Source organism: Periplaneta americana, chromosome 6 (genome assembly GCF_040183065.1).
Source record: "Periplaneta americana isolate PAMFEO1 chromosome 6, P.americana_PAMFEO1_priV1, whole genome shotgun sequence".
Classification (NCBI taxonomy): domain Eukaryota; kingdom Metazoa; phylum Arthropoda; class Insecta; order Blattodea; family Blattidae; genus Periplaneta; species Periplaneta americana.
This window is the reverse complement of record NC_091122.1, coordinates 156,449,533-156,465,575: the sequence shown is the minus strand read 5'-3', so window position 1 is coordinate 156,465,575 and position 16,043 is coordinate 156,449,533. Positions and strand designations below refer to the sequence as shown.

Sequence of the window (16,043 nt, the reverse complement as noted above, 5' to 3'; positions counted from 1 at the left end):
AACAAATTAATTAGCTGGGCATATTTCATACATTGTTACACCAAGTAGTGCTAGTCTTCAGAAAGCTTTACCACAGCTCCATCAGAAGAATTTTCGAACACTAAAAATATACTTTTCATGTTGTCTTCAAGAATCTATAATGTATATTCATTACAAATTTTGTTTATTATGTTTAGCCTATTGCTATTTAATAATTATACAAAAAAGTACACACTGTGGGAATCGAAGTACTGGACATAGGGACTTAACATGGGAAATCTTTTATTTGTAAAAACTATTTTCACTGTATGTTTCACAGCAAAATTTTATAAGGAAAAATATTAAAGGACTAAAAATATATCGAAAATGACTACCAGCTATTTTATTTTCTTAAGTTCAGAGGAATGAATTAAATAAAATTCTAAAATGTAACTTCATTTGCTTTATTTAACATTTTACAGTCGTGTCTTTTATTTCTGCTGTATTTAACATCGAGTTTCACACTGTTATATGGAACTGGTAGAACTAACACAGCGCTACTTGAAATCAGTAAAGTTAATTATGTAACATTGTTTCGAATCATGGCCCATATCATTGAAACAGAATTGCTAATATAAAAATTTAATGTTGGTAGTAATATTACTGTTTTACTCTGACAGTAAAAACTATTTTTTTATTTAAATAGGTTTATTTAAACACATCTTAACATCTAGGTCATATCACGTGTGTGGGACCTTAGGATATATCAGTAGGCCGTGTTCTATTGTCATATCTATACTAATAATAAATCTGTAGCCGAAATTTTTCTGGTAATTTTCGATTTTCCAAAAATAATTGGTCCTAACATATATAATTAACCACCCTGAAACCGAAAATCGCTTTTTTGAAATTTTTGTTTGTATGTCTGTCTGTCTGTCTGTATGTTTGTTACCTTTTCACGCGATAATGGATGAACAGATTTCGATGAAAATTGGAATATAAATTAAGTTCGTTGTAACTTAGATTTTAGGCTATATGGCATTCAAAATACATTATTTAAAAGGGGGGTTATAAGGGGGCCTGAATTAAATAAATCGAAATATCTCGCTTATTATTGATTTTTGTGGAAAATGTTACATAACAAAAGTTTCTTTAAAAATAATGATCGATAAGTTTTATTCCTTGAAAAATTTTGATAGGACTGATATTTAATGAGATAAATGAGTTTTAAAATTAAAATAACTGCCATTTAAGGCCGTATAATGAAATAAAAAACAAATGACTTCGTCTATAAGGGGCCTTGGACAGCAACAATCGAAAGCTATGAAAGATAGCCTACAGAGAATGTTTCTGTGTTTGTATGAAGTAATATCGGAAGCTAAATTAACCGATTTGTATAATTAATTATTATTTCACCATTGGGAAGTGTAGTTTCTCTAGATGGACATAATGCTATAATGTTCTTACAGTAACTTCTGATATAATATAATGTAATAATAATAATAATAATATAATATTATATTATATTATATAATTTAAGTTATTTGAAGGGTTCAGAACCATAGTGGGCCAAACGCCATTTACTGAATACGTAGAAAACAATGGTTAAAATTAAGTTATTACCATAATTCAATGGAAACCTATAACAAGTAAAATAAAGTATACACATTAAAACTAAATGATATGTCAATGTTCATTAAACTATGGTTGCATGTAATAAAAATTAGAAACGTGTTAAAGGAATTGTCATTGCACCAAATGAGTGGTCTCTGGACCAAAATGATCGCATTTTAATTATTTGGATGCAATTTAAATTAAGTAACATATTAAACGATTTATCCTTCTATCAAACACGAATCTTCCCTGGATCAAATATCCTATTTTAATTATGTAATTACTTTATATTTATTTCTAACGGGTGCAGCGGAGCACACGGGTATGGCTAGTTATAATATATAGCTTTTATTAATTTAACTGATTTTAATTTTTCAATGGTTATGACACTAAAGGTATAATTTAAAATCCCGCGGCACACTCATATAATCTAAACCAATAATTCCAAAGTAGGGGTGAATTCCCCCCTAGGAGGGATTTTTTTTATGGTTTTTAGGATAAATATCTTTGTTTTTTGTTTTGTTTTTTTTTTCTACGGGTTTGACTGTTTGTTATTCTTTTCGTTTATTGAAATGAATGCAGGGTGCGAATTAATGGAGGATGGGGGGATTTCCCCCCTGTTGGAAAGTTATCCTCCTCTCATAAATTCATATTAACACCCTGCCAGGCATAACTTCTATCACCCTCACAAAATATAATTGTTTTAATACGAGTATAGCCCTACTTTATAAAATATAAAGTAAGCACAGAAAATAATATTGATGTATTATCATCACCGGTAAGCTGACAACAATCAATAACTTAGGAATTACACATCTTGTCAACTATTTTTAAAAGTGTGATCCAGTCGTGATATAGAGGTGAGTTATTCATTACCAGTACTTCTTCATTCTTACTTACAGTGTTTACATTTCATTACAGTACTGTCAACAATAGCAATAATAATAATAATAATAATAATAATAATAATAATAATAATAATAATAATAATAGTAAATTTATGTATGGTATTCTCAATCTAGAATTTATCCCCATCAGAAATCTTAATTCGCGCCCTGGAAATGAGGACATAAAATACAAATAAATCAGATAAATCTATCATCACTAAGAAAATCGGGATATTCAGATCAAGTGATAACCACCTAACTTCTGTGTAAATAAGCAGTTGAATGTATATTTAGAATCAATTGCAGAGCGAAGATATGAAATTAATGTTGTTTTTAATGCCCTTTTTATGTAATTAACCATTTTCATCACTTGCTGCAATAATAATAATAATAATAATAATAATAATAATAATAATAATAATAATGATTTATTTTAGCTGGCAGAGTTAAGGCCGTAAGGCCTTCTCTTCCACTCAACCAGCAAAAAGTGTATATACATATGCATGAACTTACAAAGAATTCAACAATTTGATTTAGATGAGAGTTACATGTATACAAAAGTTATTTACAAATTAAACAACAAAATACTATGAACTATTAATTAAACACTGAAATAAACTGTGTAGCAGAATTAAACTAAAATACATAGAATGTTAATATATTTCAAATAATATTAGATAATAGAAAGATATTATTACGAGACAATTAAAATACAGCACAATCAGGATGATGTCTAAAGAAAAAAGTAACAATGTAGTCAGTGATAGTTTAAATCAGTATGATTGGAGTGAAATGCTAATAAGGTTATCTTTTAAGCTGTTTTTAAAGGTGTTTATTGCAATACTGCAAACTCAAAAAGTAGTGACTTTGAAACACTTCTCTATGGAGGTAACAATGTGCAAATATTATTTCAGAGTTAATTTGCTTTGCTTAGGCCAAAAATTCTTTCTCTTTTACTTTTTCAATTTTTGCTATGACAACCGTTATTATTTTCATTTTCATGCGGCACACCAGCAGAGCATTCGTAGCACACTGGTTTAAAATGGCAATGGTAAATTTCCAATTCGACTTTTGCCTTTGTGACTGATGGAAACTATGAAAAACATCGATCAGATTGCCCGGCCTTGGGGATTGTTATTGTTATATTCTGACTCACATTTTAATCTTAAAATTTCCCTAAAATGAACAGTGGAGAGAATGTTTGAGAAAAACTGATTTCCCATGTTAAGTCCCTATATGTAATACTTTAATTTCCACAGTACTGTATATATTACTCTTTTCTTGTAACTTATACAATAGATTCTGCATTTATAGTAGAGCTAGCCAGAAATGGATGGTTATCCCCATTATGTTTTTTTTTCTCCTATTGCCTTTCTTGAATTCCACATACCTTGTCACTTCCAAATATGAAACATTGCATTTGAGGGTGGTGAAATATATTCCCAGGCATCTAGTTAGATGTTGCCATGATGACATGGAGTTCAAGGTGCTTTCCGTCTTAGCAATTTTTTTATAAACATTTTGCCTATGTGATTGTTGTGTGAAAAATGACGATAAGACAACAGTGAACAGGAAAGTACCGTAAACTGGGGTAAAGAGGATCACATGTGGTAAAGTGGATCATATGTGTATTGCCTAGATAAGGCAGCGCCACATGGATCACACATGAAAAGAAAACCTTTCTTCTATAAATGCCACTAAAAATAGTTTTCTTTGCATGTGTGATCCATGTGGCGCTGACTTATCTAACAATACACATATGATCCACTTTACCACATGTGATCCTCTTTACCCCAGTTTATGGTAAATAGTTCCGGAGAAATGCCCTTCATTGGTGAGTGACAAAAAAAACTGAAGAGAAAATACAGACAACAATTTCCAATCATCCATCCACCACTTCTGCTAACAGACTGTTATGTTCTTAACCTATTTACTATCAGAAACTTTGATACTAACAAGAAGAACAGCTGAGACATTAGATAGAAAGTTACGTTACTAATGTAGATAAGCATCAGTGGAAGTACTAAGGAATTTGGACAATCTTATTTTGCACAACAGATAAAAGATAATGTGTTTAATATACAGGACGCTGCAAATCTACATAAAAATGTCTAAAACACTGAAACCCACATAAACCGAAAATCGATACCGTACTGCAGTGTTATTGGTTATTTAACAATGCTGTGACAATGGTTATTTAGCACTGGTAAAATTAGTGGCACTGAGATGGTATTTGGCGAGATTAGTCCAAGAATTCATCATGAGATTACTTGATATTCACTTTACAGTTGGAAAAACTCTGAAAAAATCCAACCAGGATTCGAAGCCTCACCTGAGCACAGCACAGTCTCTGAATACGAACGCCTCCCACTAATCCCCAGAGTATTTCAGTGGCCTGAATCCAACTTACTAACCCCAGACCACGCTGGTTGCCTGCATCAGAGCTTTGCAACCTTTTTGATGAAGCTGCCCTTTTTCTCACATTACTTTAATGCTGTCCCATGACCTAAAGTGGGAGTAAAATGTAGAATATAATGTGAAATATGTCTTCTGCGGTGGCTGAGTGATCAGACCTTCAGCCTGTCACACAGGCGGTTTGGGTTCGAGTCCCAGTCAGGCCTGAAAAATCCATAGTGGTACTTCTGGCAGACAAAGTCGCAATTGGGGTTTCCTCGAGATTCTCCCGTTTTCCCATATCGTTCTGTCAACATTTCTCCATTCCATCATCATTCAATAGCTTCCCCTGAATGTCAGCTAAAGATGCACAGAGAGGGATAGCCTAGGGATGAGTGGGGTTACTTACTTACTTACTTACTGGCTCTTTTAACGAACCCGAAGGTTCATTGTCGCCCTCACATAAGCCCGCCATTGGTTCCTATCCTGAGCAAGATTAATCCAGTCTCTATCATCATCCCTCCTCTAGAGGGATTCGATCCGGTGCTGTGGCTTGAACTTCGACATAGCTCAGTGATCAGAGTGCTTGGTACGTAGAACCAAGGACCCAGGTTCGATCCCTGGCACCGGAGCAAATTTTTCTCATCTAATAACCATTGTTACCATAATAGATCAATTCTGTAGGACTAAAAATTAATCTTTACATATAATAATTACAGAACGTCTCAAATTTATATTTTTAATAATTTGGACGCTAATGTGAGGCAGAAACATTACATTTTTATGCTTTTAGAATCTAACTGTAAGCTGCAAGACTTATGACTATGTCCTATGTTGTTTTGCAGCGTCTTGTATAATGGTTTTTTTTATTTATAATTGGACTTATAATAGAAGATTGTTAAACAGTACTGTGTTAAGGTCACGAAAATCTGAATGTTTCAATAATTCATATTTGTTCTATAAAGCTATGATTGGTTCTTTTCCTTGCCTGAAAATATTATCTGATGAAAGGAAAGTACGTAAAAAGAGGATTTCATTTATTTTTTTAAAAGGGACTGTGCAATATGCTTGCATTATGTAATTTTATTGCAGATATGAAACTCCATAATAGTGACAATTGTATGAGGATTTTTTTCGTAATACAAATAAAAAATTCGGTAAAACTGTATTGAATATAAGAACTTTATTTTTATTTTAACCTTTAAGAAAGCATATTGAAATGGAGGGAATAAAATTGTATATGTCTTCCTCTTCTCTCTTATGTATACAGGGTTGCCAGATTTTCTAGTCAGGAAACCAGGACAAACGATGATACTGCATACCTTAATGTAACTACATATTTCAATTAATTCAATTTGTAATGCAACTATTTTATTTGTTTTATGTAGTTCAACTAATTTTATAGAGCCTAAATTTTTTAATCTTGTTACATTTTTTCTGGATTATGAAATTTCCTTTGAATTATTGATCAAATCTGAAAAAATTATGTTACATTACAGCCTGTCTATACAGAAAAAAGTATTGATATACTTACTTACAAATGGCTTTTAAGGAACCCGAAGGTTCATTCCTGCCCTCACATAAGCCCGCCATCGGTCCCTATCCTGTGCAAGATTAATCCAGTCTCTATCATCATACCCCACCTCTCTCAAATCCATTTTAATATTATCCTCCCATCTACGTCTCGGCATCCCTAAAGGTCTTTTTCCCTCCGGTCTCCCAACTAACACTCTATATGCATTTCTGGATTCGCCCATACGTGCTACATGCCCTGCCCATCTCAAACGTCTGGATTTTAAGTTCCTAATTATGTTAGGTGAAGAATACAATCCATGCAGTTCTGTGTTGTGTAACTTTCTCCATTCTCCTGTAACTTCATCCCTCTTAGCCCCAAATATTTTCCTAAGCACCTTATTCTCAAACACCCTTAACCTATGTTCCTCTCTCAGAGTGAGAGTCCAAGTTTCACAACCATACAGAACAACCGGTAATATAACTGTTTTATAAATTCTAACTTTCAGATTTTTGGACAGCAGACTGGATGATAAGAGCTTCTCAACCGAATAATAACACACATTTCCCATATTTATTCTGCGTTTAATTTTCTCCCGAGTGTCATTTATATTTGTTACTGTTGCTCCAAGATATTTGAATTTTTCCATCTCTTCGAAGGATAAATCTCCAATTTTTATATTTTCATTTCGTACAATATTCTGGTCACGAGACATAATCATATACTTTGTCTTTTCGGGATTTACTTCCAAACCGATCGCTTTACTTGCTTCAAGTAAAATTTCCGTGTTTTCCCTAATCGTTTGTATATTTTCTCCTAACATATTCACGTCAAAAAAGTATTGATATATTGTTTAAATTCTATCAATAATAAATCAACTCCCAAACAGAGTAAAGAATAAAAATACTGTATAATACCTAATACATATTATAGTATTATCGTTTTTATTTCAATACAACCTGAGGCACCAGGCAGCATTGACGACTTCATTGAACATATGGTGAACAGGGTCTTGAAAAAATGACTAAGGAATTTTTTTAATAATTTTACAGAAATGAGCAAAGAATTGTATTTTCCAAACTTTTTAACATTCCGGGACAAATATAACTGAATCCAGGACACAAGACACACCATTAAAATCCAGAACAATCCTGGGAAATCCAGGACATTTGACAACCCTGTGTCCGTCACATGCGCAGACTGGACGAAACAAAATGCCACTGCTGTTCAAGGAAACCAGTCGGCTGGTAACGTCTTATATGTACTCGGGTTTTATGGTTCTGTTTACCCTCATAATAAATCCCGTTTCCACTGCTCGGCTGAAGAACAACACATTTTCATTTGCAATACTTTCACGAAAAGTCTTCATAAAAAGTGTATCTCCGAAAATTCCGTCATCAATTTCCCAATTTTCTTGTGCCAGATACATTAGCTGATAGTTTCGAAGTCTTGTCCTTCATTGAAGGACTAGTCAGCTAAGATAAATTCTAAATATTAACACAGTAAAGAAGTTAGAAATTTAATCGTGATATTATAAGTGTTTTATAGAAAAATGAAGAATAAACTAATAAACTTATGTTAATGAAACCAGTCCAGAACGAACTAGGAATACAAACCGTTTTTTGAAACCTACAAATGTTCTATGTGTATACTATGGCTGACACAACACACATCAACACGATAGTCTAGTTCTTGCCACGCTCGCATCAACATGACCTTCAAAGTTTCAACCCCTACAATGATATGCTCCCTTAGGTATCACGCAGCTTTGGTAGGACGAATACCCTGTCTTTGATCTAACCCTACAAAAAGAATTCACACGGTGTGAGGTCCGGTGATCTTGGGGGCCATAATTTTCAAAAGCACGCCCTACCCAACAACGTCTTAGCAGCACTGTGTCCAAGTAGGCTGATGGGCGACCAGGTGATTTTTCCTTTGCACAGAAATCCTATTTCTTTAAATTGTTTGCAATATGCACGATTTGAATTTTCACTAGGTGGGTTCTTCTCTAATTTTGTACGAAATGCACGTTGGATAATAATAACTGTCCTATTAGTGTGAAAATCCAAAACTCAGAACGATTACTCCACATGTGTAGCAGCCATTGCACAACAATAAGGAATACGAGCTTTAATTGCAGCTGAACAAAACACTAACAGTCTAGTGGCAGTGCAGCAGAATACGAGCTTCAGCTGCAGCTGAACAAACGGCCTAACAGCAGGAATATTCTGGACTGGTTTTTTTAACATAAGTTCAATAGTTTACTTGCAATAAAGTTTTGTATCTCCTCAAATCTTAATTAAACACAGTGTAGTATAGACTCGTTAAAAATTTTAATGAGACAGGCTGAACTACAGAAAGTGTCAGAATATACTAAAGAGAAGTGAAGTGAAGATGCTTGAACGCAGAAGGTCGCCAGTAACAATGAGGTAAGCATTTTTTAGTTATCTTACCACAAAGACTCTATAAGAATTGAAGATCCTCTTGAAACGTTCTCAGAAAGTTGCGAAAGCCTGTATTGTACATTAAGAGTTCAGACAATGATTTTTCCGGACTTAAGGGGAAGTAAGATGAAAAAATGGTCATTTTGGTCAAAATACACGGTTTTTTACATTTTTGCTTTATAATAACGTGCTTGGTTTATCACTCCACGAATTTTCAGGGCTGTATACCCGAAGGAAAGTTTCGAATCGAGGCGACGAGTAGAAGTGGCTGTAGCACAGGCAGTTTATGGATACAATATGGGGACCACAAACTATCGATACACATTCTGCTACTGTTGTGTCAACTAGTACTAAGGGTATCAAACTGGCAAGACAACGAGACTGTCAACATTCCCTGACTGAAGAAAAGGCAGTCAATGATACTCCAGAGGATCTGTCGTGCTGTGAAACTTGCTAGGTTGAGACTGGAAGAAGTTACAAAGCAAGGGAAGGAGTAACATACAAGGCTGGCCATTTCTAATATTTCAGAAGTGATCAGGGTTTCTGTTTTCAGCAAAACTGTAAGTAAAAATTAACCACCATTTCTCAACTTTTCATTTTTCTTACTTTTTGTCATGTAAAAAATGTATCAACTCCTACAAAAATAAATCTAGGAAGCAGATTTTTTTCTGTGGATCTTGTCTAATATATGTGTCACATAACTTGCTATTTTAATGTTGGTATGACTTCAAATATTTGAGAAAATGGAGTGAAAATGGCAAATTGTAGCCGATAACATTTTGATGGCTACTTCATTCACACACAACCCCCAGAATGTCTGGAGGACCACACCTGCTGTTGGTCGACGGGTCCACTGGACCTAGTTGGGAGATCTTGTTGATCACCAGCTTTCCCTCCTTAAGCCACTGAAGGACGATTTTAGTGCTGTAGCAGGTCAGCACTAGGAACAGAAAAGTAGAAAGAGGAGGAAGGAAAGGGAAATGAACCCCTAGGCCTCGAATGCTCTAATGCCATCGGGGTCGAAGAAAGTAAGAATTCAGTCAGGACTGGATAGGAAAAGATTTATTAAATCTACATACTTAAGACTTCAACAAACTAAATTTGATAACACAATCACAAGGGAAAAAATGGAACTCTCTGCATCATAATCCACAGTTAATTGCCGATTTACCACGAAAATCGTCTGTAGCTGCATTTAGATTGGCAACAGGCCATGATTGTTTGGCCAAACACCTGCATAGAATTGGAATATATCAGTCCCCTAACTGCCCATTGTGCAACTCAAACCAAAAAATGGATTCGGAACACCTCAAAATCTGTGCTTCAGTGGCTGGCCATGATAATATCTTTGAAAAATATTGGAGTGCAAGAGGTCAAATGACTTTATTGTCAAACGCCTGGCATTAGAGAACATCATCATATTTGAGAAAAAAAATTTAAATTTGTAAATACTATTTTTTTCAATGAACACTTGGCTTTCAGTAGAAAATATTAAAAAAAAAAAACAAACAAACAAAGATTCAGGGAAGAAAATAGCAAGGTTGATTGCGGACAATATGTGGAGCCTGATGTAAAAAATTTAACAAAAAATGTTAAATTTTAACCCTGTTTAATACACTTTGTACTCTAACCAAAAAATTAACATTTAAAATATTGTTAGGGGAAAACCTGAAGAGATATCAATCTGAAATTAATACAGCTTATTACAACACATGTGAGTAATAAGTGTACAAAAAACAAGGCTTTAACATTTATTAGTTTAGAATTTACATATTTCACCCTACCCTCCCCTTAATTCTGCACACCGTTTCAGAATGTCTCTTTGCTACACTTTTCGTCTATGCATTTCACTGACATGACTAGAATAACTAAAATCATAAATGCAGCAACAGTAAGTATTTTCTTCTTTCTCATCCATATTTTAACTTCTTAAACATGTGATTCTGATGTGAACAGTGTCTTAAAGATGTTTTATTAATTAATGTTATTAACATTACTAACTGGCTTGTAAGGAACCCAGAGGTTCATTGCCGTCCTCACATAAGCCCGCCATTGGTCCCTATCCTTATTAACATTATTAATAAAAATTATTCATCAACATTATGCAAATCTAGTCTTTCAGGTGAAGCTCCCTATAAAGCAGATTTGAATAATTTCAAGGGAAAAATTGTTCCGGGGCCGGGTATCGATCCCGGGACCTCTGGTTGAACGTACCAGCGCTTTACCACTGAGCTACCCGGGAACTCCACCCGACACCGTCTCAACTTTTCCCTTTATATCCACACAACTCGCGTGGGCTGACAAAACGCCAGAGACCCACAACGAGTGCACACAATCTCTGTGTGACTTGTACGTTAACAGAAAACCATAATTACAAGTCACACAGAGATTGTGTGCACTCGTCGGTTTCTGGCGTTTCATCAGCCCACGCGAGTTGTGTGGATATAAAGGGAAAAGTTGAGATGGTGTCGGGTGGAGTTCCCGGGTAGCTCAGTGGTAGAGCGCTGGTACGTTCAACCAGAGGTCCCGGGATCGATACCCGGCACCGGAACAATTTTTCCCTTGAAATTATTCATCAACATTGTTTATCAACTTCAGCGTGGGACAGAAGAGTCTCACGTTTGCGTTTTGCATAAGATGATTTAAGTTCAAGTTTCGGGTCTTCATGTTCTCCATTACTTACATTAGGTATTTTTTTAAATGGATAACATTTCCTTTAATAATTAAGAAATGACTCATAAATGTAATTTAAATTGGCTATATTTGGCTATCATATTTTTCCACATTATTTTTATACTGTGATCTAAATGCATCAGTAATGTATGTTAATATAATTTTCCATTCCTAAAACCTAATAATATACCGTACCAATTATTACAAAATTATATGTTCTATAATGTGTATTATGTAGGCTTATGTATGGATGTATATGTGTCGCAGCTGTGCAGAATAAGGAAACTGAGACAAATTGAATGAGGATCTTTCTGCTATGTTAATAGAAAGATAGAACACACAATATAGTATGTAAATTTCATTTCATTTATTATATTCCATAGATCTTACATTAGCAATGATGGTTTAAGATGTGGAACAAGTCATATTTTTACAAGATTACAATTACAATTTTTACAATTTTTTTTACAATTTCAATTTTTTACAATTTTTTGGCGAGGTGTAGTGAGATGAGATGGGGCCGAGGATTCGCCAACACGTAAATCACGTAATTTAAAGATATGATGATCAAAACTCAACAAAATTATGGTCACTTTCGATGCTTAACGTAATATTGGGCGAAATAAACATATTCAAACCTTCAATGGTGCGTCACAACATAAAACATATATACCAAGCTTTCACTGTATATACTGTTTTATTAAAAATTGACTTACAACAATACAATGGTGTTCATTATACTTATGCAGATGACACAGTTTTACTTTTTGGTGGAAAAACCTGGTATGATGCATATAATAATTCAAATAATGGACTTAAATTAATAAAAAAAAATGGTTTGACATAAATTATCTTTCTATCAACGAAAATAAAACCATAATTATTCCATTCTCATTATCTGAAAAATGTAACGAACCTCCTACATCTATATTAAATATTGAATTACATAATTCTGATTGCTGTCTTATACAGTGTAAATGTCCGATTATTAAAGAATCCTCTGAAGTTAAGTATTTAGGCATAATTTTCGATAATCATTTAAAATGGAACCAACACATTAATTACCTTTGTAATAAATTACGTAAAATAGTATATTATTTTGTTTTATTGAGGAATTACTTGTCCATAAGTTTATTACGTACAATATATTTAACTTTATTTCAATCGGTAATTATGTATGGAATTATAGGATGGGGTAGCTCATTTAAATCTAATTTTAATCCACTTTATTTATTACAGAAGAAAATAATTAAAATATGTCTTCATAAACCTATTGATTTTCCATCTCAAAATTTGTTTCTAGACTTTAATGTACTTAACATTTATATTGTATTAATAAAATTCATACATAAAAATCGAAATAATTTTGAATTGTATTCTCATAGTTATGAAACAAAAGATAAGAATTCTTTAAGATTGTTTGAACCAAAATGCAACACTGTTATAGTATTTAATCATAGTAGTAATTTAGGCCCAAGAATATATAACAAATTTATACTTAAATATCCTAATCTTGTCAATTCTAATAGTTCTAGTATTAAATTTAAAAAGTTATGTATGGATTTTATAAAAATTGAAAAAATTGTGAATTTAAATTTATATACTATAATTGCATAGTAGACATAAGACAAATTGTATTGTATAATTATTAATTTCAATTCAGGAATCCGCCCCTGAGCACGAGTTCCACTCTTTCAGGGGTGAGCTAAAGTTTTTCTGTATATATTATATTTTATGTTACAATTATTAGCAAAATAATAAATAAATAAATAGATAAATAAAAAATAAATAAATAGCTGCAGCATAACTGCCTACATCCGAATACTTTATAAAATTTTATTCTTTTGAAATGCACCATACAATTCATCTCTGGTGGTATTTGTTTTATTATTTTATTGTAGGGTCTGAGAACTGCTCACTTTTACGATTTTTTACAAATCACCTTGTAGATACTGCATTTGTGTACTTCGTTTTTACTGTGATAACGTGTTCTAGTTTCTTGTTAGCATTCAGCCTATTGTATTGTTTATGTTTTTTAGTTTGTTTGAACATACAATTTCTAGAGCCCTATTTTATCTGAAAGTACATTAGGGTTATAGTTATAGACTGATAGTTTATATTATTACAAGGAGAATTCATTTGACGTGGGTAACCCAGTCTTGCTACTTGAAATTAACACATATCTACTACATTAATTTGAATTAATTACAAATCCTTAAATACATTACATATAAAATTACAAATTTTTCTAAACACATTGAATAATGGTTTGTCATATATTACATTACAAAACTGTAAATGTCCGAACAAAATAAATCTTCCATTTTCGAATACTGGACAATGAAACAAAAGGTGATCCACAGTTTGCTGTTCCTCACAGACACATAAGTAGCCATTTTCCTTACGTAATTTAAATCGTTCTAAATAAGACCCAAATTTCCCATGACCCGATAAAAATTGCATTAGTATAAAATCCGGTATAATTTTGTTTCTATTTAAGTGGGTGTCGACCCTAAGAAAAAAATTTCTCTCGTAACTGAACCCATAGTTTTGAAGAATTTTAGATAAGGGCCCAAATGGCCAAAGTAACTGATGCACCCTTTTAAACCCCACTAACTAACTAACTAACTAACTAACTAACTAACATAACTGCCAAAACTTCATTCCTTCTTTCTTCCTATAATTGATTCAGAGCAACTGAAGCATTTCTTTCATAGTGTGTGTGGCCTCCATAGTTCTTAGGAATTACCTCCTCATACTTCCTCCAATGCTATCAATAAGTTTTTGCATTTGGCCAAAGTAACTGATGCACCCTTTTAAACCCCACTAACTAACTAACTAACTAACTAACTAACTAACTAACTAACTAACTAACATAACTGCCAAAACTTCATTCCTTCTTTCTTCCTATAATTGATTCAGAGCAACTGAAGCATTTCTTTCATAGTGTGTGTGGCCTCCATGGTTCTTAGGAGTTGCTTCTTCATACTTCCTCCGATGCTATCAATAAATTTTTGCATTTGTTCTTGAATGGTGATCTCCCATTCTATAGTTGTGCTTCCAGTAGTTGCTCCTTTTTTTTTGTGAAACAGCAAGATGCTTTCTAATGCTTCAGTCCTGCATACCCCACATGTACTCGATTGGGTTAAGGTCAGGGTTAAGTTTGAGTCACAACAAACGATTGATTTGTCCCTCAAGAACTATTTTGTTACAGCTGCAGTGTATATTACGAGAGAAAGATTGCACCCACTTGTTAACAGTTACAAAATTAAATTAATATTTCGAGAATTTGCATAAATCACTTGAACTATACAACAGTAACGTTAATTCTCTCTGAGAGTATTAGAAGCAGAAGTCACTGAAGAATTTTCTGTCATATTCTTCAGAATAATACTTAACTAGATGGAAAAGCCAAGCTGGAAAACAACTCACTAAAGTCAGACCATTATATTTTTCTTCTCTAAAAGCTGTAACCAAGAGCTCCAGTACATGTTGCTTCTTAAAATCACCACCATATTCATCAAAACTATTGTTGATATCTGGATTTAACCGTAAGTATGAAACGAGTTCTTTATATTTCTTTGGAAATAGTGATGGTAAACTTTCTTTACAGTGATACTCCACTAGTTTAATAAATTCACTCATAAGAGATACGATTATTGAACAACCATTCATGTTTATAAGAAAATTAGTGAATGTTGTAACAGTAGCTTGAAATATCAGCGGTGAATGGCGACAAATATTCAAAAAAATGATTACATCTGGTGAAGTGAATATCTTGTCTAACTGTTGCTGATGTTCGTTATGACATGTTGAATGAAATTCAGCTACCAGATTGAAGAGAATTTCTTGAAGATAATTTTTCCATATTGGTGCTATTCTCTCATGCAGGTGAAGTGGCATTGAAATGGTTTCTGTAAAGATAAAGATAATTTGTAACATTTCAAAATCAGCAGTACATACACTCAAATTCTTCACCTTCACGTGATATAATTACTGTATTCCAGCCGTTCTTAAAAAAGTTATCTTTTTGTTTATTTTTAATTCCAAAGTTCTTTACTGTTAGAAAAATTAATATGCTTTAATGCTGTCATCATTTTTAAGCACTATCCTGGGTCCCTAGGCAACAAATAGGATAATTGTCCTGCAGTCTGTTATTAGGAAGAACAGAAGAAAAAATAATTAAGATACCCCACATGTACTCGATTGGGTTAAGGTCAGGGTTAAGTTTGAGTCACAACAGAGGGATTTTATTGTATTTGAGAGTCTGATTTTCAGGTTGACATACAGTCAGTGGCGGCTCGTGATAAAATATTATATGTGTTCACAATTTTGTGTTCCAAAATCGAAGAGAATTTGAAATCGTACGTTTAGCCTAATATAAAATGTCATGATTCCAATGTTTCACTATCGAAAAAACCGTATATAAATTCAAAAGAACATATAATAATAATAATAATAATAATAATAATGAAACCCAGTCTTTTTATTTCCAATTTTTCCTGGTAAGCCAGTTTACCCAGTTCTTTACTGTTCTAAATTACTTGAACAGAGTTCATT

The 16,043-nt window shown here is 33.2% G+C and overlaps 1 protein-coding gene across 4 annotated transcripts in view; it reads right to left on the bottom strand.

Moving 5' to 3' along the window:
• Positions 1–16,043, bottom strand: part of LOC138701963 (uncharacterized) — a 29,137-nt gene that overhangs the window by 3,762 nt on the left and 9,332 nt on the right. For 3 of the 4 annotated variants that reach the window (XM_069829365.1, XM_069829364.1, XM_069829366.1), the window contains one exon: positions 13,822–15,397. The exons of the other annotated variant lie outside the window; for it this stretch is intronic. In XM_069829365.1, coding sequence (XP_069685466.1) covers positions 14,826–15,397 — 572 coding nt within the window. In that variant the 3' untranslated portion in view covers positions 13,822–14,825. Of the gene's footprint in view, positions 1–13,821; positions 15,398–16,043 lie in introns of those variants that run through there. 4 annotated transcript variants of the gene reach the window in all.